The sequence below is a fragment of the Pituophis catenifer genome, unplaced genomic scaffold (assembly GCF_029215685.1).
Source record: "Pituophis catenifer annectens isolate HBS135680 unplaced genomic scaffold, rPitCat1.0.hap2 SCAF_12, whole genome shotgun sequence".
Lineage (NCBI taxonomy): Eukaryota > Metazoa > Chordata > Lepidosauria > Squamata > Colubridae > Pituophis > Pituophis catenifer.
The window spans coordinates 14,858,924-14,883,483 of NW_027256892.1; the positions used below are offsets into that span (position 1 = coordinate 14,858,924).

At 43.6% G+C, this 24,560-nt stretch overlaps 1 protein-coding gene across 1 annotated transcript in view; it reads right to left on the reverse strand.

Annotated features, from left to right (window-relative positions):
* KIRREL3 (kirre like nephrin family adhesion molecule 3) overlaps positions 1-22,584 on the reverse strand; it is a 375,859-nt gene extending 353,275 nt beyond the window's left edge. The window contains exons 1-2 of the mRNA XM_070952317.1: positions 22,575-22,584; positions 21,816-21,893 (exon numbers count right to left, since the gene is read on the reverse strand). Coding sequence (XP_070808418.1) covers positions 21,816-21,893; positions 22,575-22,584 — 88 coding nt within the window. The remainder of the gene's footprint in view (positions 1-21,815; positions 21,894-22,574) is intronic.
* Positions 22,585-24,560: the final 1,976 nt, after the last annotated feature.

Consider the following 24,560-nt stretch of genomic DNA (forward strand, 5'->3'; position numbering starts at 1 on the left):
GAATAGAATAGAATAGAATAGAATAGAATAGAGTTGGAAGGGACCTTGGAGGTCTTCTAGTCCAACCCCCTGCTCAGGCAGTCAACCCTATACCATTTCAGACAAATGGTTATCCAATCTCTTCTTAAAAACTTCCAGTGTTGGAGCATTCACAACTTCTGGAGGCAAGTGATCACGTAGTGAAACCATTTTTCTATCGTTTCCAAAACTTCTGAAAGGAAGAAGAATCGGGGGGAAATGCTGGCCTAGGGCGGAAGCTGCTTCTAGCTTCTGGGCTGCCCAATGAGATTTCGGAGCAAATAGATAGCCCCACCTTTACAAGCTAGGGGAAGATGTTTTTTTGCTTTGCAAAACATCTTCCAAGGGACAGTTCCTACAAATCTTTCTTAGAAGCGCAACATCCCTCCGAAGCTTTGCCCAGCCCCAGCATTTATAAAAACTCTCACCTCCCTTCATTTCTTCTTTCATGTTTCCATTAGGGGGAGAAAAAAAAATGTGAGGGCAGGCAGCATAAAGATGCCAAATTAACAGGAAAACAAATGGAAAGTGAGCAGCTCTTTCTCTGTTGACAACACTCACCCCATTAGATCCCTTTAAACAGGACAAATAAGCCACTCAGTGGCACAAGTGGGCTTTTATATTTATTCTAAATTAGAAACAAAATAATTGCTGCTTGCCTTTAATGGACACACCAGCTAATTGTTCTAATAGCTCACTGACTCCTTCAAGGGGAGGAGGGGGGAGGTGCAGGGAGGCAGAAGCATACAGTCCTCCCCCCCCCCGTTTTACTAGTTGTTCAGTTTTTATACCAAATTGCATTATGGAAACACAGCATTATCTTCCTCCTCTTCCCCCTCCCCGCTTCCTCTTGTATGCTCAGTGGCACAGGGCTGCCGTTCTAGATCAATTATTAATATGCACGAGTTATAATTATTTGGAGGGTTGGTACAAGATAATTATAAACCATAAAGCAGCCTTCATTTGCATGCATAAGTGCCTGTCTCTCTAACTATGCCCCCCACCCCCACCTTTCCATAGTCCCGGTCTGAATCTTCTATATAATAAGCCAGGGACCGGCTGGGTTTTGTGGAAGAATAATAGAAAGCAATGTATCATTTTTTTCCCTCTCTCTCTCTCTCTCTGGAGTCAAATAGACAATAACCTGCCTTCTCTTTGTAAGATCTTTGGGCTAACGAACCAGCATTGAAAAAAAAATCTAACAATTAATTTCCAATATTTTGAAAGGCTTTATGGTCTGCTGAGCCTAATGAGGTAATTAACACAATAGGAAAGTTGGAAGGGACCTTGGAGGTCTTCTAGTCCAGCCCTCTGCTCAGGCAGGAGAGCCATTCCAGAAAAATGGCTGTCTAGTTTCTTAATTTAAATTTAATTTAATATTTAAATTTATATACCGCCCTTCTCCCGAAGGACTCAGGGCGGTGAACAGCCAGAAATAAAAAACATCAAATACAAAATATAAAAACAATTTAAAAATGAATTAAACAATTTGGCCCGACAGTTAAACTCCCCATAAAAAATCCAAATTAAAATACACAATTGGAGAGTTTAGGCCAGCCCGACTTGATGAAATAAAAAGGTTTTGAGGGCCCGACGGAAAGTACATGAGTCCGGAATCGTCCGTATCTCCAGGGGGAGGTCGTTCCAGAGGGCAGGTGCTCCCACAGAGAAAGCTCTCCCACTGGGGGCCGCCAGTCAGCATTGTTTGGCTGACAGCTCCTGGAGGAGCCCCTCTCTGTGGGAGCGTACTGGCCGGTGGGAGGCTCTCGGTGGCAGAAGGCGGTCCCGTAAATATCCTGGCCCTAAGCCATGGAGCGCTCTAAAGGTGGTCACCAACACGTTGAATCGCACCCGGAGGACCACTGGAAGCCAGTGGAGCTCACGCAGGAGAGGTGTTACATGGGAGCACCATGACGCTCCCATAATCACCCGCGCGGCCGCATTCTGGACCAGCTGGAGCCTCCGGGTGCTCTTCAAGGGGAGCCCCATGTAGAGAGCATTGCAGTAGTCCAGGCGGGAACTAGAGTTGCTTCTTAAAAGCCTCCAGTGATGGAGTATCCACAACTTCTGGAGACAAGTTGCTCCACTGATAAATTGTTTTCACTGTCAGGAAATTGCTTCTTAGTTCTAGGTTGCTTCTCTCCTTGATTAGTTTTCACCCATTGCTACTTGTCCTCCCTTCAGATGCTTTGGAGGATAGCTTGACTCCCTCTTCTTTGTAGCAGGCCCTGAGATATTGGAACTCTGCTATAATGTCACTCCTAGTCCTTCTTTTCATTAAACTAGGTAAAGGTAAAGGTTTCCCCACACATGAGTGCTAGTCATTCCCGGCTCTAGGGGGCGGTGCTCATCTCTGTTTTTAAACTGAAGAGCCTGCAGTTTCCAAAGATGTCTCTGTGGTCATGTGGCCAGCATGAGTAACTGCCGAAGGCTCATGGAGCACTGTTACCTTCCCACCAAAGTGGTCCCTATTTTTCTACTTGCATTTTTTACGTGCTTTCAAACTGCTAGGTTGGCAGAAGCTGGGACAAGTAACGGGAGCTCACTCCGTTACACAGCGCTAGGGATTCAAACCGCTGAACTGCCGATCTTCTGGTCAACAAGCTCAGCATCTTATCCACTGAGCCTCCACATCCCTCCTTCATTAAACTAGACATACCCAATTCCAGCAACCATTCTTTATATGTTTTAGTCTGCAATCCCCTAATCATCTTTGTTGCTCTTCTCTGCACTGTAGAGAATAAGATATTTTACTGAACCTTAACATAACAAAACCATTGCCAATTTAGCAGAGGAAGTTATCAAAGAGTGGTGGACTCTTTATAGATTTTTTTTTTTTTAAAAAAAAGAAATACGTATGCTGCATTAGTTTAGCAGAATTTCTCTGAAAGGTCTTTGCTGGATAATTTGGAGACTGTTGTGTTATCCCTTATTCACCCCCCCACTTTCTATCTTAAAAGAGGTGCAGGAGATTATTTGAAAAATGCATGCAGTGAAGCTTTAAAGATTAATGGGTTGAATGACTCCTCTACAGTATCTACCATTCCTATTTTTATTCCATTCTGCCAGAAAATAAAGCTGGGCAGATGTTTTGTTATTTTTCCATGCCTGCCTTGAGTTGAACTTTTTTTTTTATTTTATTAAATTGCATCTTTAATCTCAGTGGGTTCAATCAAATCCTCACAGTTGAACCCCAACTTTCAACTGCAAATCTCAACCTTTTGCAACTCTAGCTCTGAAACCCTAATCAAATCTTGGCTGAATTGTATAGTGTTGCCACACTTTCTGCATGGAAAATATGCTTGATTCAGTAGAACATTTGGAACGTTTCTAAATGCATTGTCTAAAGAACGAGCAAAATCAGGGGGGAAAAATAATAATTTAAAAAGGAATAGAAACCTGCTTGTGCTCCAGCTCTTCTGTACATAGGAAGGAAATGTTCAGAATTGATAATCTACTAGCTTGCTGAACAGGTGGCAGAGAAAAGGGCTTGTACTTGATATCTCTTGCTAGTCATTGTATGAGTGACTGCCAAAAATATGCCATAATTGCTACAGTGTTAGCTGCTAACCAGTTGGTACAAAGCTGGTAAGGAACGTGATTCAGGAGAGTGTGAACAAAAAGAGCAAACTGAGACCTCATCTAGCAAAGGTGTGTTCACAGAAATCAAGCAGACTTCATAGTTTAATGAAAAGAAAGACTAGGGGTGACATGATAGCAGTGTCCCAATATCTAAATGGCTGCCACAAAGAAGAGGGAGTCAAACCTATTCTTCAAAGCACCTGAAGGCAGGACAAAAAGGAATGAATGGAAATTAATCAAGGAGAGAAGCAACTTAGAATAGGAGTTTCCTGAGAGTTAGAACAATTAATCAGTGGAACGACTTGCCTCCAGAAGTCATGGGTGCTGGAACACTGAAGGCTTTTAAGAAGAGATTGGACAGCCATTTGTCTAAAACAGTACAGTGTTTTCTGCCTTTCTAGCTACGTCCTATGGAAAGCTTGCACGAGCAAACTGCCCATTCTTAGACCGTTAAAGTAGCTATGTCCTATGGAAAGCTTGCTTAATTGTTTTTAAGATTTCTCCTGGCAGTGTGTGGATGCATAGGTAATATTTCCCAGTGAAAACTCAGTGAAAGCAAAGGGAAGGGGTTCATAGAAGCCGTTGTGAGCCTCCCAAAGGAAGCAGCTGGCTGAAGGCTTCAAGGACAGTTATTGTGATAATGAGAAATGCTTTTCAGGATGTCTCATTCAAATACTTTCCACAGTACTAATCCATATTTGTATTCTTGCATTTATTAGCCACAGTGCTTGTGGAAAAGGAAGATGTATTTCTCCTAGAGCAACAGGAGAATTTCAATTTCAGTCTTTCCTTTCATGCTTCCCTCACTATTAAAATTAAGGTATTTCAAAATATAGTATCTGGGGAAAAATAAATGGGCACATGAAGGAATAATGATGCATTGATTATTCTGCACCTTATATGTGATTTGGTTACACAGAGAACCTGTAATTACACCTGGAGATATAGATGGCTCCAGCTACCCACAAAAACATGCCCAGACATGTATGTACAGGACTGTCTGCAGAACTTCAAATGAACTGCATAGATTGTTAAAAAATAAAACTCTTGCTCGTAATATGCACTTCTCCCGATATACAGTAATTTTACCGCAGCTCTCACGGAGAGGGCCTACTCAGGGTGCCGTCAGCTAGACAATGTCGGCTGGCGACCCCCAGGGGTAGAGCCTTCTCTGTGAGCGCCCCCACCCTCTGGAATCAACTTCCCTTGGGGCTCCGGTTGGCCCCTGATCTTCGCACCTTCCACAGTGAAATGAAAACCTGGCTATTTATGTCCCCTGGCCTGGACTGATGGGGTAGTATATTTTAATTTTTTTTAAAAAAAACCCTGTTATTCTTTTGTGTATATTTGTTGTTTTTAACAGTCTCTTGGTCGATTGTCGTTGTGAGCCACCCTGAATCCTCGGAGATAGGGCGGTATACAAATTTTATAAATAAATAAATAAATAATACTTGGATGGAAGCCTAGCAGAGAATACTAGAATTTTGGACTAGACTGAAAAGTTAAAAAAGAAGCCTCAGAAGAAGGCAATACCGCACAACTTGGTGGCCAAGAAAATGACATCAACTTATCCAGGAAAAAAAAAAATCACTTGGTTTGAAGGATATTCTTTGCATTCATTCTTTCATTCATGCTGATTAATGTGGTTAAAGATAGTACCCAAGACATGGTCTACAAAACTATCTCCTGGTCTTTTCAAAGCTGGCATTAGTCTTTCTCTGAAAATAGTAGGAAACTATGTCTGATGAGCTTTTTATTGGACTCAATGTGCATAATTCATATTGAGAACGCTCACTTTTAAATTACAGAAAAACATTTTGTCAGCACAATAAGCAATATCTAGCTTCTTGTTGTTTTGGTTTTACCTACAAGGCATTTAGCAAATAGAAGGAGGTTTATTAAGCCCCTACTAGGCCACCATATGTAGGGTAGTAGATTGTAGCTTGTCTGTCCACCAATTCTGTGCATGTTTGACCTACATTCTGGTAAGTGAGACTTATCTTTGGGCAAAGCCATAGTTACCACTGAGAAAATCCAATAGTTCCAAGAATCCATTCCCAAATGAAGAAATGGTACATTTCTAATGATTTGTAGTCTCTATTTCTGAATGTTAACAAAGAATCTGCAGGGTCTGATTGGGTCCCTGCAGACAGAATGAAGACAGATGATAGAGGGTTGTATCTAAAGCTTCTTTACTTCAAGGCTAACGTTACCCAACCGATCTATCCCTCTTCTGTTCAGACAACTGTCATCAGTTTAATTTACTCCTTGTATCTCACAGCCTAGAGATCCTGGCCCAAGAAACAAATGCTGAACTTTAATCGGGGCACTCAGATGGATTAGAAAGTAACTCTTGACCAGAATAATGACTTACCACTTTTCCAATCTTCACTATTCATTGGAGGAACACAGTGTTCCTCTGGAGAAAACTAATCAGACTTAAAAATACTGGAAAACGGACTGTCAAGAATGATTGTTAGACCACCGCACTGGATTAAGCTGAAGAATGAAAGAAACAGGATTAAGATCAGGATTTTAGCAACCTGATCATCATCAGATATTTTCAGCCATGCCCCCTACCCCACCCCACCCCCCAAAAAATTGGCAGGCACAGTGGTTAGGGGGCCCCAAAAAGCCCTATTAAGCAGGCATATACAAAAGTATGAAGGCTATTGCTTAATGCATTGTAAGCCGCCCTGTGTCTCCGGAGAAGAGTGGCATATAAATCGAACTAATAAATAAATAAATAAATAAATAAATAAATAAATAAATAAATAAATAAATAAATAATAGATAAATAATCACAAAATTCCCATTTGGAGGAAAACAAATGAATGAGATGGTTTCCTGCTGCTCTTTTTACTTCTCACCAATCTTACTTTTGCCTTTTTTTCAAGGCAAGTACACACTGAAAAAAAAATAGCAGTGAACTCCATTATACCATTTTCCTCATTGGAGAATGGCTTTGGCACCTATGTTTGCTCTAGAGACGTTCCAGAAAATAAAATGATGAGGAAACCTTCATGTTCTCAGCGCTTGATTGTTTTCTTGCAGGTGACTCAACCTAGGTAACATCATCATCATGAGCACTGATGAAGTTATCTCATTTGGGTAATGAAACTTCCGCAAGAAAACAAGAAAGCTAAGAGAGCACCAAGGACCCCTCATTTCAACCCTGAGCTACAAATATTCTCCTTTCTAAAAATGATGTTTGTTTCACAGCATGCTTGCTACGTCTGTCCATCTGTCCATCGTCTGTCTGTCTAACTCTCATCTCTATCATCTATCTACTGTCTGTCTGTCTGCCTGCCTGCCTGTCTGTCTGTCTATCTATCTATCTATCTATCTTTCTATCTCATCTGTCATCTGTCATCTGTCATCTGTCATCTATCTATCTATCATCTATCTATCTCATTTTATTTATCTCTCTATCATCTCTCTATCTATATCTAGCTACCTACCTACCTACCTACCTCATCTTATTTATCTCTCTATCATCTATAATTCTTTCTCTCTCTACCTATCTACCTATCTGTCTCATCCCTCTATCTATCTATCTATCTATCTATCTATCTATCTATCTATCTATCTATCTATTTATCTATCTTCTATCTCATCTGTCATCTCTCTCTCTCTTATCTCTCATCTATCTATCTATCTATCTATCTATCTATCTATCTATCTATCTCATTTTATTTATCTTTCTATTACCTCTCTATATCTAGCTACCTACCTACCTACCTACCTACCTCATCTTATTTATCTCTCTATCATCTATAATGTTCTCTCTCTACCTACCTACCTATCATCCCTCTTTCAATCTATCTATCTATCTATCTATCTATCTATCTATCTATCTATCTATCTATCTATCCATTCATCCATCCACCCACCCATCCACCCACCCACCCATCCATCCATCCATCCATCCATCCATCTGCTCATGGTGGCCAACCAACTGCACAAGGAGCCTTAGTCATGCTGCCGTCAAGGTCAATAGCCCTCCATCTAATTTTCTGAGCCCACCAACAATGGCAGCCATGTTTTATTTATTCTTGAATGTGTTTCCTTCATAATTAGGCATATCAGAAAAATTCAAGCAATAAGAGAAAATTTATGGACCTGTATAACATGGGCCAAAATATTATTTTTTCCACTGAGTTGCCTTCACAAAAGCTTATATAAAATATTTTCCTAAGTTAATTCCGCAGAACAAAATAGAGGTTATGCTTCCTACTTTTTAAGGAACTGCAGATTCTACTCAGCAGCCACAGATGCTTTTTCATGCACCGCTAATGATGATAGCATTAAATCACCCATAAAGCAAACCACATCTTTAGAATCTCCTCAATTTCCAGAGAGAACAACAATTGGAGACAACCATAGAGGAAAAAAAGCTCTATTGGTTTTTAAAGTTAATATATAATGAAGGTCTTTTCAAAAGAAAGGCAAAAGGGTGAATTCTTTCTTACAGTTGGCGTGGAATTTTGAAATTTATTGAAATCTTGGTCTGCTGTTCTTTTTCATGAAAGCATTTTGAATACTGACAGAAGCTTTATGCAAAATCAGAAAAAGACATGGGAGAAATAAGTGATGCTAATGGAAATTCCCCCTCTGGGAGAACTTACTTGGCAGGCCACATAACAGCTGCATAAACAAAATGGCTGCCAGGTGCCTAAAGAAATTGCATTTACTGTATAAAGATAAGATTTAAGATTCAGAACAGTATAATAGTCAAGAAGTGCCACATTATTCCTCACTGGGAATCATGTGTTCCAAATGAGGAAGTTGGAGACATATCTTAAATGTTTATTTTTGAGATGGGAAATTACCAGGCAACCTGATGGCTTTAGATTAGTTTTAAGAATTTTTTTTTAAATGGTAGAATAAGGGGAGAGCAAATCACTGTTGACAAGAAAACAAAAATGGACATATTAAAAAGTCAAACATAAATTTGAGTGAGTTTTTAATTTTATTAACTGAAATCTAAGTCTTATGGCAACAGGTGACACCCCTTTCACATAATCAGCTATGCTACATTTCAAAATATTGTTTGGAAGAACAGCAATATGAAAAAAGCTGCAAAATGTCTCCACTGAACATAAAGGTAAAGGTAAAGGTTCCCCTCGCACATATGTGCTAGTCGTTCCTGACTCTAGGGGGCGGTGCTCATCTCCGTTTCAAAGCCAAAGAGCCAGCGCTGTCCGAAGACGTCTCCATGGTCATGTGGCCGGCATGACTAAACGCCAAATGTGCACAGAACGCTGTTACCTTCCCACCAAAGGTGGTCCCTATTTTTCTACTTGCATTTTTTATATGCTTTCGAACTGCTAGGTTGGCAGAAGCTGGGACAAGTCACGGGAACTCACCCCGTTACGTGGCACTAGGGATTCGAACTGCTGAATTGCTGACCTTTCGATCGACAATCACAGTGTCTTAGCCACTGAGCCACCATGTCCCTTTTTATGTCCCACTGAACAAAAAAGTTTATATTTAGTGAAGGGTGGATATATAAAGCAAAACTGCATATTACTGCTTCTGTACATTTGGGAAACTTTTATATAAAAAAAGAAATGAAGATGTATCTCATCTTGCTTTAAAATCTGCAGAAGGAGCTGACATTTGGATAAAACGGACTAAGGAATGCCTGTGAAAATCATGAGGACAGGGAACTAATCGCAATCAGTGACCTCAATTAAAGCTTTATTTTGATGATCTCATCAGGAATTTTTTCACTGAGTTTCCCTAACATCAACACAATATTCTTAGTGGTTTCAAATGTTCTATCCGCAACACTGTCCATTCTTTCAAGACTCAACGAAGACTAAAACATTTGTTTGAGTAAGCCTAGTTCAAACTTTTCTTTCTCTTAGGGAACTGTCCATAATTTCACAGAGATTGTGGATTAAGAGGCCTTTTGATCATTTGGAGCAGAGAAAATTATGCAGTCATTTGATTCTCTTTTTTCCAAATATGGTTGCTTTTGTTGAATGTGTGAACTTTTGATTTTTTGGGGGGGTTTCTATTTCCAAAGGTGATACCCAGACACAAATAGGCATTCAATTGCTTTATCTCTACAGATTCCTGTAGTTTAAATCTAGTAAAGCTGTAGCTGTCTTGTATTCCAATACTGTCTGTTCCAACAGCCTGCTTCTGTTTAGTTCTGTTTTTATTTTGCTTTTTCAAATGACTCTGACATGTTTTATGCAACTAATCAAAACAATACTTTCTGTTCATTTTAATATAGTACCTACACCGTTACTCCCTTTTCTATAGGTAGCCTTCTATCCCAACTTTGAAATTCTGTTGTGAAGATTTGGAGCCCTTTAATTGTTCACCTTAAAAGGCAAAATATTATTGGAAGGAATTACAGGGCTGATGAGATATGGCTCCTTCTGCACCATCCCCAACATTTAGGCATTTATATGAACATTTCAATTTCCATGGGGAAACTTTCTCAGAACCTGAAGCCATGTTCTATCAAACTTTCAGGGTCTGGACTAAATTTCATAACTGCAATTCTACATAAAAAGTTTTTTCTGTTAAACATGTCCATGCATGTTTTCATACAAGGCCATCTACAGATTAATAGAGTTGGAAAGGACCTTGTAGGTCATCTAGTCCAACCCCCCACACAAGCAGGAGACCCTATACCATTTCTGATAAATGGCAGTCCAATCTCTCCTTGAAAGCTTCCAGTGATGAAGCTACTACAACTTCTGAAGACAAGCTGTTCCATTGGTTGATTGCTCTCACTGTCAGAATTTTTTTCCTTATTTCCAGGTTGAATCTCTCCTTGTTCGGTTTCCATCCATTATTCCTTGTCTGGCCTTCAGGTGCTTTGGAAAATAGCTTGACCCCCTCCTCTCTGTGGCAGCCCCTCAAATATTGGAAGACTGCTATTATGTCTCCCCTGTTCCTTCTTTCATTAGTACTTGCAACCGTTCATCATATGTATTAGCCTCCAGCCCCCTAATCATCTTGGTTGCTCTTCTCTTCACTTTTTCTATGTGTGTCAACTCTCAAAACAACTCTAAACAACTGAAGCCATATTTTTCTTGCTTCGTTTCTTAGTTGCCATACTTATGGGGTGGGGGAAGGGGGAATGTAGAATGTTTTCCTCCAATGTGCCAGACATAACAACCATAAGGCTCCTGAGAACCAAGGCCAGATCAATGTGCCCTAGCACCGGCAGGAGGGAATGCTGAGAAGTCCATCACCGGCTTGGTTGGCTAACATGACCTGTGACACAAGGGGGGGGGGGTGGTGGCTATTCTTTAACTATATCAAAAACATGGGAAATATTCTGTATTGGTTTCAGCTCTGACTGTGCCGATATGATGTACCCAATAAACAGGATTTTTGAGGAAGCCAAGGCCTTAAGAGTTTTGAATTGATTGGGAGACAACAGAACAGCAAGTATTGCATCATGTGTGGGCAAAGGCCAGTTTTCCAGTTCACAGCCCTTTGCTCAGGGGTGGGCTGCTGGGGGTTCGCAGGGGTTCAGGAGAACCTCTAGCTAAGATTCTGTGCAGTTCGGAGAACCCCCAAATCCCACTCCTGGCTGGCCCGACCAACCCTGCCCTTCCCCTCCCAGGAGTCCCCACGCAGCCAGTTTTGGATGCAGGTAAGTGAAGGGAATTCACGGAGGCTTGGGGAGGATGAAAAACAGGCCTACCGGAATAATAATAATAATAATAGTAATAGTAATAATAATAATAATAATAATAATAATAATAATAATAATAATAATAATAATAATTATTATTATTATTATTATTATTATTATTATTATTATTATTATTATTATTATTATTATTATTATTTTATTTCTATACCGCCCTTCTCCCGAAGGACTCAGGGTGGTGTACAGCCAATTTAAAAACACAAGACACAACAATAATTAAAAATTAAAATAATTAAATAGATTTGGCCGATTTAAAACCCCAAAAATTAAAATACCCCAATTTAAAATTATTATATTGACAGCCCTGCCTGGCGGAACAACAGGGTCTTCAGTGCGCAGCGGAACACCCGGAGGTTGGAGATCTTACGTATTTCCGGGGGCAGTTCATTCCACAGGGTTGGGGCTCCCACAGAGAAGGCCCTCCCCCTGGGTGTCGCCAGCCGACATAACTTGGCTGATGGCACCCTGAGGAGACCCTCTCTGTGGAACGGACTGGTCAGTGGGAGGCTATTGGTGGCAGAAGACGGTCTCGAAGGTACCCGGGTCCTGTGCCATGGAGCGCTTTAAAGGTGGTAACCAATACCTTGAATCGCACCCGGAAGACCACTGGGAGCCAGTGCAGCTCGCGCAGGAGGGGTGTCACGCGGGCACAACGAGGTGCGCCCATAACCACCCGTGCGGCCGCATTCTGGACCAGCTGGAGCCTCCGAGTGCTCTTCAAGGGGAGCCCCATGTAGAGAGCATTACAATAGTCCAGCCGGGAGGTGACAAGGGCATGAGTGACCGTGTGCAAGGCATCCCGGTCCAGAAAGGGCTGCAACTGGCGGATCAGGCGAACCTGATAAAAGGCCCCCCTGGCCACGGCTGTCATATGCTCTTCTAAAGACAGCCGTGTGTCCAGGAGGACACCCAGATTGTGCGCCCTCTCTGTGGGGGGCAAAGATTCACCCCCAATAGTCAGCGATGGCACCTGCTGACTATATCGGGACGCCGGTAGCCACAGCCACTCGGTCTTGGAAGGGTTGAGTCTGAGCCTGTTCCTCCCCATCCAGACCCGCACAGCCTCCAGGCAGCGAGACATCACATCAAGGGCATCGTTGGGGTGGTCTGGGGTGGAGATGTACAGCTGAGTATCATCAGCGTACAGGTGACACTTCACCCCAAAACCACGGATGATCTCACCCAGCGGCTTCACATAAATGTTGAACAGAAGAGGTGAGAGGACCGACCCTTGTGGCACTCCCCATGCGAGATGCCTCGAGGTCGACCTCTGCCCCCCTGCCAACACGAACTGCGAGCGGCCAGAGAGGAAGGAAGAGAACCACCGCAAAACGGTGCCCCCTACTCCTAACCCCTTCAACCGCTGCAGCATGATACCATGGTCGATGGTATCAAAAGCCGCTGAGAGATCTAATAGGACTAGGACAGAGGAGCAACCCCTGTCCCGGGCCCTCCAGAGATCATCCACCAACGCGACCAATGCCGTTTCTGTGCTGTGCCCCTGCCTGAAGCCCGACTGGTACGGGTCTAGATAGATAGCTTCATCCAGGTGCCTGGGCAGTTGTCGTGCCACCACACTCTCAACCACCTTCGCCACAAAACGAAGGTTGGAGACCGGACGATAGTTAACTAATTCAGCCGGGTCCAGGGAAGGCTTCTTGAGGAGGGGCCTCACCACTGCCTCTTTCAAGGCGGCGGGAAAGGCACCCTCACTCAGAGAAGCAGTTATAATTCCCTGGAGCCAGCCTCGTGTAACTTCCCGGGAGGCCAGTACCAACCAGGAGGGACACGGGTCCAATAAACATGTGGCGGCACTAATCCTACCCAGAACCCTGTCCACATCCTTGGGAGCCACAGGATCAAACTCCTCCCAGATAATATTCTCAAGACCTACCCTCGTCTCCTCCCCCGGACTCACCCAGTCGGAGTCCAAGCCTTCCCGAATCCGAGCGACTTTATCGTGCAGGAATTGCACAAAATCCTCAGCTCGACCCTGCAAGGGATCCTCCCGCACTCCCCCCCGAAGAAGGGAGTGGGTCACCCTAAACAGGGCAGCTGGGCGGTTCTCTGCAGATGAGATAAGAGCGGAAAAATGGTTAGATTTTGCCGCTTTTATCGCCACTAGGTAGGTCTTGATATAAGACCTCACCTGTGTCCGGTCAGAATCAGAATGACTAGTCCTCCAAATGCTCTCTAGGCGTCTTTTCCGACGCTTCATCTCTCTCAGCTCCTCAGAGAACCAAGGAGCCAATTGAGATCGGCATCGGGTCAGAGGCCGCAAAGGCACGACACGATCCAAAGCTCCGGCGGCCGCACTCTCCCAGGCGGCCACCAGTCAAGTCGTGTGTCAGAGTCTCAGGAAACGGCCCAAGCTCCGTCAGGAACCTTTCTGGATCCATCAGGCGCCTGGGATGGAACCATTTAGTCGGTTCCGTCTCCCTGCGGCAGGGGGAAGCGATAGGAAAGTCCAAGTGAAGGAGCGAATGATCTGTCCATGACAAGGGTTTAATGTCTAAGTCCCCTCTACCAAGATCATTCAACCAGTTTGGGAAGGCCAGAAATGGGCCCGTTTCCGGCCTCCAGGGGGTCTCTGGAGCCTGGGGAGCCCGTTTTCACCCTCCTGGAGGCTCGATGAAACCCTCCGGAGCCCCCACCCCACGCCATGGTGCAGGAGGCCGACTAGGCCACGCCCACCATGGCCACGCCCACCCAGCAACCGGGCAGAGAACCCCTTTCTTATGTATGTATCTATTTTGTGCGGGAAATTCAAATGCAGCAATGCTTGTGATTGGTTAACGGGTATTTCAGAACTGTATATAAGGAAGACTGTTGCCTGTGTTTCTTTGCTGAAGTCTCACCCTGAATTAAAGAGCTGTTGTCACTAGCTTGCTTGTGCCTCTCGTTATTCCCGCATTACAACATTGGCAACGAAGGTGGGATTGAGGCCACAAGAAGCAAATCAAAAAGAGCTCTGACTTTCAGCCAGGGTGACGAGCGGACTACGGAGACATACTACGTCCCGCCGAAACCCTTCGACCCGACCCGAGAGAAGTGGGGGTCATATCTGACCAGGTTCGAGTGTTCCCTGAAAGCAAGTGAAATGCAAGGGCTCTCTACAAATCGAAAAAGAGCCCTCTTCTTGAGCCACTGCGGGCCAGACATTTTTGAGATGGCCGAGTCCCTCTGCGAGCCAACTCCAGTCCAGGCGGTCCCCTGGGACGTCCTACAAGCAAACCTGAGAGCCCACTACGCTCCCGTTCCTTCGAAGTTTGTACAACGCTATGAGCTCTGGCAATGAATACAAAGAGAAGGAGAACCGGTCAGCGCATATGTGGCTGCCCTTCGAAAAGCCGCAACGCATTGCGACTACCGGGATCTAGACGACACGCTCCTCAAACAGTTGATTTGTGACGTGAGAGACACTCGATTTCAGAGGCGCCTACTAGCAAAGCCAGATTTGACATTAGCCGGCGCGTTAGATGAAGCAAGAGCACACGAAGTGTCCACAAAGGCTTCCGAAGCGCTACAACGTCCACAGCCGAAGAAAGACAGTCCAAAGTCAGCACCTGTTCATCGAGAGGAGGCGCGAACCAATACAGAGGAAAGTCAGACGAGGACGTCTTCCACACTGACAAAAAGAAGGGCCACTTGTCTAGAGTCTGTAGAGCTCAATTTCCTCGAAATAACAAGTCACATGACTATCCCGACCAACCAGAACCGACATGTTCAAATCAGCCAACCAGAGATGGCGGCGTGAGAAAATGGCACGAGAATCAAAAGCGAGAGACCTACAGCACGAGAATCGGCCAAGCCAGCACATCTGTAGAGGAAAAGGTCTACACGAGAGTAGAAATTGAAGGGAGACCATGCGACATGGAAATCAACACCAGGTCTGCCCTGTCAATCATGTTCTGGGCTACGCTTAAATCGCTTCTACCGAAGTTCCAGAGAAACCAGCTTTCACGGCAACAAGTTCGCCTCCTCGACTACCAAGGAAACCGAGTTCCTGTGGAAGGCGTGGGCACGTTTCGGGTCACCTACGGCGAGTTCCAGAAAGAGCTTCCCCTGACCATCGTCAGCAAGTTTCTGCCAAGTCTCCTGGGCCTAGCTTGGTTTCGAGCCCTTGGCATGGGCTTCACGGGTGTCCACAGCATCAGCGGACCATCTCTAAAAGAAAGCCTCCTGCACAAATTCCAGGACGTTTTTGAAGAGACGCTAGGCAAGTACGTGGGGACCCCATCTCTTTTAATTTAGACCCTAATGTAGCCCAGATTAAGTTAAAGGCAAGATGAGTACCATTTGCCTTAAAACCAAAAATAGACGCAGAACTTGACAAACTAATCAAACAGGGGGTGCTAGTTCCTGTAGATCATGCTAACTGGGAAACCCCAATAGTTATGCCAGTAAAGTCAGATGGATCAATCAGAATCTGCGCTGATTATAAATGCACGATCAATAAGGCGTTGCAACAGAGCACCTATCCAGTTCCGATCATCCACCATCTACTTCACTCCCTGGGCCCAGGTAAGATATTCGCTAAGTTAGACCTGGCGCAGGTGTACCATAGCTGCCGGTAGATGACGCTACAGCAGAATCACAAACTATAGTAACGCACAGAGGTGCGTTCAAATGCACTAGACTACAGTTTGGGGTTAGCATTGCCTCAGGGCTCTTCCAGAGCACTATGGAGCGCCTTCTACAAGGACTCCCGGGGGTTGTTCCCTATTTTGACGATGTCCTCATTAGTGGCCAGAATGAGGCGCAGGTGGGAGATAGAGTTAGACAAGTGCTAACCAGGTTTAGAGGAGCGGGACTTAAACTCAAAAAGTCCAAATGTAAAATTGCGGTACCCTCCGTAGAATTTTTGGGCTACCGAATCGACGGCACAGGCATTCACCCCAAAGAAAGCAAAGTAAGGGCCATCCAAAATGCACCCACGCCAATGTCGAAGGCCGAACTGCAGGCCTTCCTGGGACTTCTGAACTTCTATACTATGTTCCTCAAAGACAAAGCCACCATTGCGGAACCATTGCATAGACTACTAGGAAAAAATGTTCCCTGGGTTTGGGGCAAGACTGAAGCGGCCGCGTTTAAGGCTGTTAAAAAACTTTTGTCTGAGGACAGCTTTCTTATACAGTATAACTCGGAATTGCTGCTTGTACTTGTCTGCGATGCGTCCCCTTTTGGTGTGGGTGCTGTGTTGAGCCATAGACTACCGAATGGGTTAGAGGCGCCCATTGCCTATTACTCTCGCACTCTGTCCAGTGTAGAACGAAATTACAGCCAGCTGGACAGGGAGGCCTTAGCGGCTGTAGCGGGGGTCAAAAAATTTCACAAATATTTGTTTGGCTGGACTTTTGAACTTATAATGGACCATCAGCCATTGTTGGGACTTTTGGCTGGCGACAAACCAACCCCAGCGCTCTCTCCCCCCGGATGACCAGATGGTCTATTTTCCTGGCCGCTTACTCGTATAGACTAATCCACTGACGGGGTCGGACTCTGGGCCATTCTGACGCCCTCAGCCGATGCCCCTTGCCTGATCTGTTGGAAAACCCAACTCCGGAAGCCCCTGTATTGTTGATCGATGTTGTATCCCTAGGGCCCCTCTCGTCTGGCGAAGTGGCGAAGGCTTCTGCCAAAGACTCTGTTTTATGTATTGTGATGGGCTGGGTCATGTGGGGTTGGCCAAATAAGGTGGACAGTGGGGATTTTCAATTGTTCTTCAACAAAAAGAATGAGTTGTCTATGTTGGGGGGCTGCTTACTGTGGGGCGACAGGGTGGTTATCCCCTCTTGTTTGAGGCATCGGGTGTTAGAGTTGCTACACGAAGGGCACCCTGGTATAGTTAGAATGAAGAGTCTGGCTGGTCATGTGGTGGCCACATCTCGACCAAGACGTCACTGAGTGGGTGGGGAAATGCAGGCCCTGCCAGAAGTCCCGGCCAGATTCCTCTGTAGCTCCCGTTAGAGAGTGGGAAAAGCCTAAGGGACCATGGGGGAAGATTCATCTTGATTTTGCAGGCCCCTTCCATGGCCAGAATTTTCTTATAATTGTAGACGCTTTTTCCAAATGGCTGGAAATAGCTTTGATGCCATCAACCACTTCTGAGGCCGTAATTAAGGTCCTCAGGAAACTATTCGCAACCCATGGTTTGCCAGACACCCTGGTCTCTGATAACGGGCCCCAATTCATGACAACTCAATTTGAAAGCTACCTGGCCGAGTTAGGAATATGACACGTATTATCTGCTCCATTCCATCCGGCTTCAAATGGCCTTGTAGAGAGATTCGTATGAATGACCAAAGAAGCCCTGTCCCGACTCGATGCGGGGGACTGGCAAGCTAGGATTGATCAATTCTTAGCAATACAACATGTAACCCCGTGCACTGCCACAGGGCGCAGCCCAGCTGAGCTCTTAATGGGCCGAATGGGCTGAACTATTCCACAGATAATTTTAAGGGGGAAGAGGGAGGATTAAGACAATTCCAAATCAGGACCCTGGTATTCACAAAGAATTATGCTAGCGGTCCACTGTGGATTGGGGGAATTATTGTTGGAATTACCGGTCCGAAATCATACACAGTGGACATAGGGCAAGGTAAAATTTGGAGAAGGCACATAGATCAATTGCGTAAACGTTTGAATTGTGAAGCCTATGAAAACTCCAATGTTGTAAAACCTAACTTCCAAAGTTTCCCCGAAACAGCTATCTCAAGCCCGAGTAAACCAGATTACTTATCGGGTAAGCCTGAGTTCCAGCGCTGCCCCAGCGAGTTGACACTCCCAGCCGGGGATGGCCACGCCTCTGGAGAAATCCAGGAGATTCCATTGGCGGAGCCAGGAGAGACAGGAGGTCCCTCTGACTGGCTCGACGCCTCACCAAGAACTGAACTGCGCAGGTCAACTAGAGTGAAGTCACGCCCTGGTCACCTGCGTGATTTTGTATGTAAATATGTAAATAGATAGGATAAGTGCCTTCTGGGAATGGAGGGGTGTTATGTATGTATCTATTTTGTGCGGGAAATTCAAATGCAGCAATGCTTGTGATTGGTTAACAGGTATTTCAGAACTGTATATAAGGAAGGCTGTTGCCTGTGTTTCTTTGCTGAAGTCTCACCCTGAATCAAAGAGCTGTTGTCACTAGCTTGCTTGTGCCTCTCGTTATTCCCGCGCTACAACACCCTTGCTGAAGTTTTTGAAGCCCACCCCTGCCTTTGTTATACACATTTTCCCATTCACGTGAGTAATATATGAGAAGACCATCTGTTTTTATTTGAGCACATCAATCAAAGCATACTATCATAAAAAAATAACACTGCCCCCCTCCCCTCCCCAAATCCAGGGGTGAAATCCAATTTTTTTCCCTACTGGTTCTCTGGCTAGGTAAGCATGGCAGGGGAAGGATACTGCAAAATCTCTATTCCCACCCTACTCTGGGGCCAGCCAGAGGTGGTATTTGCTGGTTCTCCAAACTACTCAAAATTTCTGCTACCGGTTCTCCAGAACCTGTCAGAACCTGCTGAATTTCACCCCTGCCCAAATCTACTAATGTAAAGGTTTCTATAAGTGATGGGAAACCTATTTGTTCAACATTGGGTCTCCTATTGCAAATATTTCTGGAGAAAGTTGCAAAGAATAAATATAATTCCCCCAGGTGTTTGAATTGATTCATAAACCCGGGGGTGCTACATCATTATCTATAGCCCCTAACTGTCAAGGTTCCCATCCGGGCTCAGCTGTTATTCTTGGTTTTCTGTATACTTAGCCCACTATTCAGGAATTGATTTACTTGGCCAAAACATCTCAGACATGACTTAGCTATATTATAGTTTTATTGCTGGCAAGAATGAAACTACCGTGTTTTCCCAAAAATAAGACCCTGTCTTATATTTTTTTGAACCCTGAAATAAGTGCTTGGCCTTATTGCTATGCGCTCAAAAGCCCGATTGGGCTTATTATCAGGGGGTGTCTTATTTTGGGGGAAACAGGGTATATACACAAAGACGTGCCCAGTGCAATATGCAGAAATCAAATACTTTAGAATTATACTCTATGGTTTGAATTCTGTTTTCTTCCACCTTTTCTAGTCAATCATTTTCTAGGCAATAGATACCTGGATGTTCCCTTAATGGCCTTAGGATGCATTTTTTCTATGTAACTATAATGTTTCTCTCTAGCCTTGAAACTGCTGGTACCTTCTTTGTCAGCAACATTTTTTTTTATACCTTAGCAACTTTATGGCTGGATGAAGTACAGCTAGATCAAAAGCAACGCTGGTATCAAAAAGACGAGCTACTTTTAGCATGCTGTGAATTTCTAAACCCAAGTAAGGAAGAAGCTTTAAAAACAATTTTGAAGCTACCAGTTATTGCTGGCTTGTTTTTGAATTTTATGTATAATTTGTCTCTCTTTGTACTCCAGTGGAAATGAGGAAAAGACAGAATATTAACTTCTATGGACAAAGAAAAGCAATTAAAAGACCAGCTTCTGCCAATTTCTTATTTTTAATAGCAAGCGCATTAAATATTGGTAGTATGAGAAGCTCTTTCTATGAGATTTCATTCTTTAACTGGAAGCTGCTTGTTTTTCATTGCAAGTGTTTTTGATAGTTTAATTATTCTGGTTCTGAGTTCCACCTAGCTATTCCAAGAGTAATCAAAGGTAGTGAGAGCTCAATAAGTTAAGGAAATGATCAGCTAAATATAATTTAAAGTATATGCAATAAGAACATACATAACACCAATTTCAGATTGTCTTCAGTAGTCTCCTCTCCATCAGTGTGCGTATCTTCATTTTATCACTATGGTTTGGTTTCACAGGGACCAATTGCTTATCTTCAGACAATGAGTAAGTAGACTAAGAAAGCTACTTCTCTTACTGTGATTACTATTTGCACATTCACTGCCTCTGATGAGCAAGCAGTACCAGATCATTAGATTCTGTCACTGATTTGTCCTTGGACATGAATCTGGGCAGATGCCAAGTCATGAAGATGTCTGGTGCTAGGTTATAAAAGTAGGAGATGAAAAGTAGACCTTTATTTATTCAGAATAGAGCTGGAAGGGACCTTGAAGGTCCTCTAGTTCAAGGGTCACCAACGTTTCGAACCTCAGGGACCACTAAATTCATAATTTTAAATCCCACGGACCACTAATATGATCTGCCTAATGATCAGCTGGGTGGGCATGGCTAGGTGGTCATGGGACTGGGTGGACATGGCCAACTCGATGTCACTCATGTTGAGGGATGCCTTGCCAGCCTCTACTCGCTACACCTTGCCTGCCCACCCGGGCTCCTTAGGGCCCCAACAGGAAGCAGTTGATGGAGCTAAACAGCCACCATGAGAAAGAGTTGGCAAAATAGCTCAGTTCAGATTGGATCTGACTGAGAAGGAGTCTCAGCAGAAGCACCTCACTGAGGACTAGGAGTATAGGCTTTCCAAGCAGAGGGAAGACCTGTGGGAGTACAAGTACCTGGAGGTTCAGTAGGCTGAGATGGTCAGCAGTTCCAGGACATGATGCAGTCCCACTTGAACAAGGCCCTCCGGCTCCTTGCCACCAGCCTTCGTCCAAAGCCCTGCACCAGGAGGCTGAAGCAGACCCCAAGTCGGAATTTCTGCCCCCCTCTGATCTGCACAAAAGGACCCTGAAGGGGGAGACTCTCTGCAGCAACACAAACGTTCATTGCACGTATCTGGCCCAGGGGCCGTAGTTTGAGGCTCCCTGATTTAGTGTAATATAAAAAATGCAAATATTTTTTCTGCGGACCACCAAAATTTTCTCACGGACCACCAGTGGTCCACGGACCACCAGTTGGTGACCGCTGCTCTAGTCCAACCACCTGCTCAAGCAGGAGACCCCATACCATTTCAGACAAGTGGCTGTCCAGTCTCTTCTTAAAAACCTCTAGTGATGAAGCACCTGCAACTTTTGAAGGCAAGCTGTTCCACTGGTTAAGTGTTCTCACTGTTAGGCAATTTCTCCTTAACTCCAGATTGTTTCTCTCCTTGATTAGTTTTTATCCATTGTTTCTCGTCCTGCCGACAGGTGCTTTAGAAAATAAGTTGACCCCCTCTTCTTTGTGGCAGCCCCTCAATACTGGAATAGTGCTTTCATGTCACCCTTAGTCCTTTTCTCAAGACTAGCTTTACCCAAATCCTGAAACTGTCCTTCATACATGTTTTAGTCTCCAGGCCTTTAATCATCTTGGTTGATTAAGATGATTAATCCTTTAGAGGATTTTTTAAATTCTTCTAATTTTAAATTCATATTAACTTCCATATTTAATACGGAAGCTTCCTTTAGAGAGGAACCTTCCATATTAACGTGGAAGACTTCTCTGTAGGCATTGTAACAACAGATGTGGGTCTGCCCCAAATACTTGGACAAGTAAAAATAATCTCTCAGATGCTTAGAAATAGAGACATTCCAGTCTTTCTTCTTTTTGTAAAAATTTGGTTAGAAAAGTAAAACCATGGCAATATAGAAAGGTAGAAAATACTTGGAAAGGAAGATGTTACACTAACCTTCAGTCATTCGCCGATACTTCTCTTTGTACATAAATCCAAACACCAAATAACATCCTCTTCTTGGGAGACCAAGTTCTACAAAAGTCAAAGCAAAGTACAGATCAATTGGCAAAATGGTTCATTAGAAATCGTGTCTGTTTTAAATATATAGTGATCAGTGGTGGATTTCAATTTTTTTTACTACCGGTTCTGTGGGTGTGGCTTGGTGGGTGTGGCATGGCTTGGTGGCTTGGTGGGCACCGCAGGGGAAGGATACTGTAAAATCTCCATTCCCTCCCCACTCCAGGGGAAGGTTACTGCAAAATCCCCACTTCCTCCAGATCAGCTGGAATTTGGGAGCAGAGAATAGATGGGGGCGGGGCCAGTCAGAATTTTTACTACCGGTTCTCTGAAGTACTCAAAATTTCCACTACCAGTTCTCCAGAACTGGTCAGAACCTGCTGAAACCCACCTCTGATAGTAATACTCTTCAATATAAGCAACTAGATCCCAGTGCCCTTTGTTTTCAGAATATGAAAAAAAAAAAGAAAAGTAAAAGTCAGATTTCCAAAGGTATGAAGTTATTTTTGGGGGAGGTAAGTACAACTATTTTCACTGATAGATGAAACAATTAGGAGGACTAATTGTAGGCACTGCTCAAAATCTACACATATTCTATTTCTATTTCTATTCTATTTCTAAAGACCCTCTGCATGCCTGCAGAATTATTTCACACATCAAAACAAACACATTTGTATTTGGGATGGAACCTATCACTGCAATACATCTCTGTCCCCAGACAGTCAAAGATTGTGTCTTGTTATTCTGACTTCAAAATGATTCATTTATTTAGTTTACCAAAGGGTGTGGACAATCCCAGTGGTATCCCCGGTTTTTTAATATTGAATGTGATATCTAAAGTGGAAATTAATTTATATCATCAATTTGAGCAGTGGTTAGCTGTCACTACATCTTGAGATGGAAATATTTATGAATTGGAGACCGTGACTCAAAATGTGAACGACTGAGTTAGCCTTCGGAACTGAAAACTGGGGAATTCCCCGTCTGTGTTATAAAACTTGGTTTGTTTGCTTTTTAAAGAGCCTTGATACTTTTTTTCTTTTTTACTTTTTTGAGAGAACTAATTATGAAAAATCAGGGCTGATTTCAGTTTTATATTATTTTGTTAAGCCTATCACGCTACCAAATCCCTTCGGTCTTTAAGCAGGTAGCTGGAATTGTGCGGGTATATTATTTTAAGCATGAATTATCCTATTTCTTCCATCTGAAATGGGTATGGATTACTCTAGAAATGTCTAGGTTTTTTATCAGTGCCTATCCAACTCACATTCTCCAACAGAAAGTCCTTCCCCTGGTCCAAAGATTTGCTTTGGACGCCATGTTTACATCAAAGAGATGCTCAGTAAATCTCTGCCTTCAACAGATACAAGTAATGAGAGCTTTCTAATCCCTTTCACTTAGCAGACTGTGTCATAAAATAGAACACGGAACCTGCGTGGAAATATAAATCTGTCTCCAGGCTCTCTGCATTTTCAAAGCAAAATAGCTGGCCGGTAAAGTGGTTGAACGTCAAGGCCCGGTGAAGTCCATGCCTTTGATCTGTTGCTTTCGTACAGAAGATATCCGGGCTATCAGCAAACAAGCAGAGAAATGGATTCAAGCATAGCTTTTTCTAAAGGAAAGAGCAGACGTATTTGTGGGAGTGTGTGGGTATATGTATCACCTTACTACAAGAACTGTGAGATCTCTCTCTCTCTCGCTCTCTCTCTGTCTGTCTCTGTCTTTCTCTCTCTGTCTGTCTGTCTCTGTCTTTCTCTCCCTCTCTGTCCCTGTCTGTCTTTCTGTGTCTCTCTGTCTCTGTCTCTCTATCTCTCTATCTCTATCATCTCTATCTCTATGTCTATCTTTATCTCTATCTATCTATCTATCTATCTATCTATCTATCTATCTATCTATATCTGGTAGTATGGAAAATCACGGTGGAAAATTTTCAATTAAATCTACTTATAACGAGATGGAAAAAAGAAGGCACTCTGTCCTGCCTGCTTAACAGAAAAATAGAGTTAGAAAGGACCTTGGAGGTCTTCTAATCCAACCCCCTTCTCAGGCATGAGATCCTATACCATTCTGGACAAACGGCTGTCCAAACTCTTCTTGAAAATCTCCAGTGATAGAGCACCCACATCTTCTGAAGGCAAGCTGTTCCACTGATTAATTATCAGGAAATTTCTCCTTAGTTCTAGGTTGGTTCTCTCCTTGATTAGTTTCCATCCATTGCTTCTTGTCCTGCCCTCAGGTGCTTTGGAGAATAGCCTGACTCCCTCTTCCCTGTAGCAGCCCCTTAGATATTGGAACACTGCTATCATGTCATCCCTGATCCTTCTTTTCATTAGGCTAGACATACTCAATTCCTGCAACTGTTCTTCATATGTTTTAGCTTTTGGCTTGTTGTCCAGTTTATTAGGGTCGAAGTTTATTCATTTAATGTAGTAAGGTATGCTAATTTTGCTTGTGATTCTTTTAAAGTTACATCTGTAAAAAGAAAGCCACTGCATCTAAGGACAGGTTGATTGCAATTTCCTTAATCCAACTTCTTAGCCAAGACCAACCTCTCTGTCACTCATCTGTGATGAATTGCAAGGAGCCAATGGAGAGACATGAAAAATTAATTTTTAATTTCTATTAATCAGTGTGGATCAGTATTAATCCAATCCATTTTAACATTCTCACATTAGTAGGTAA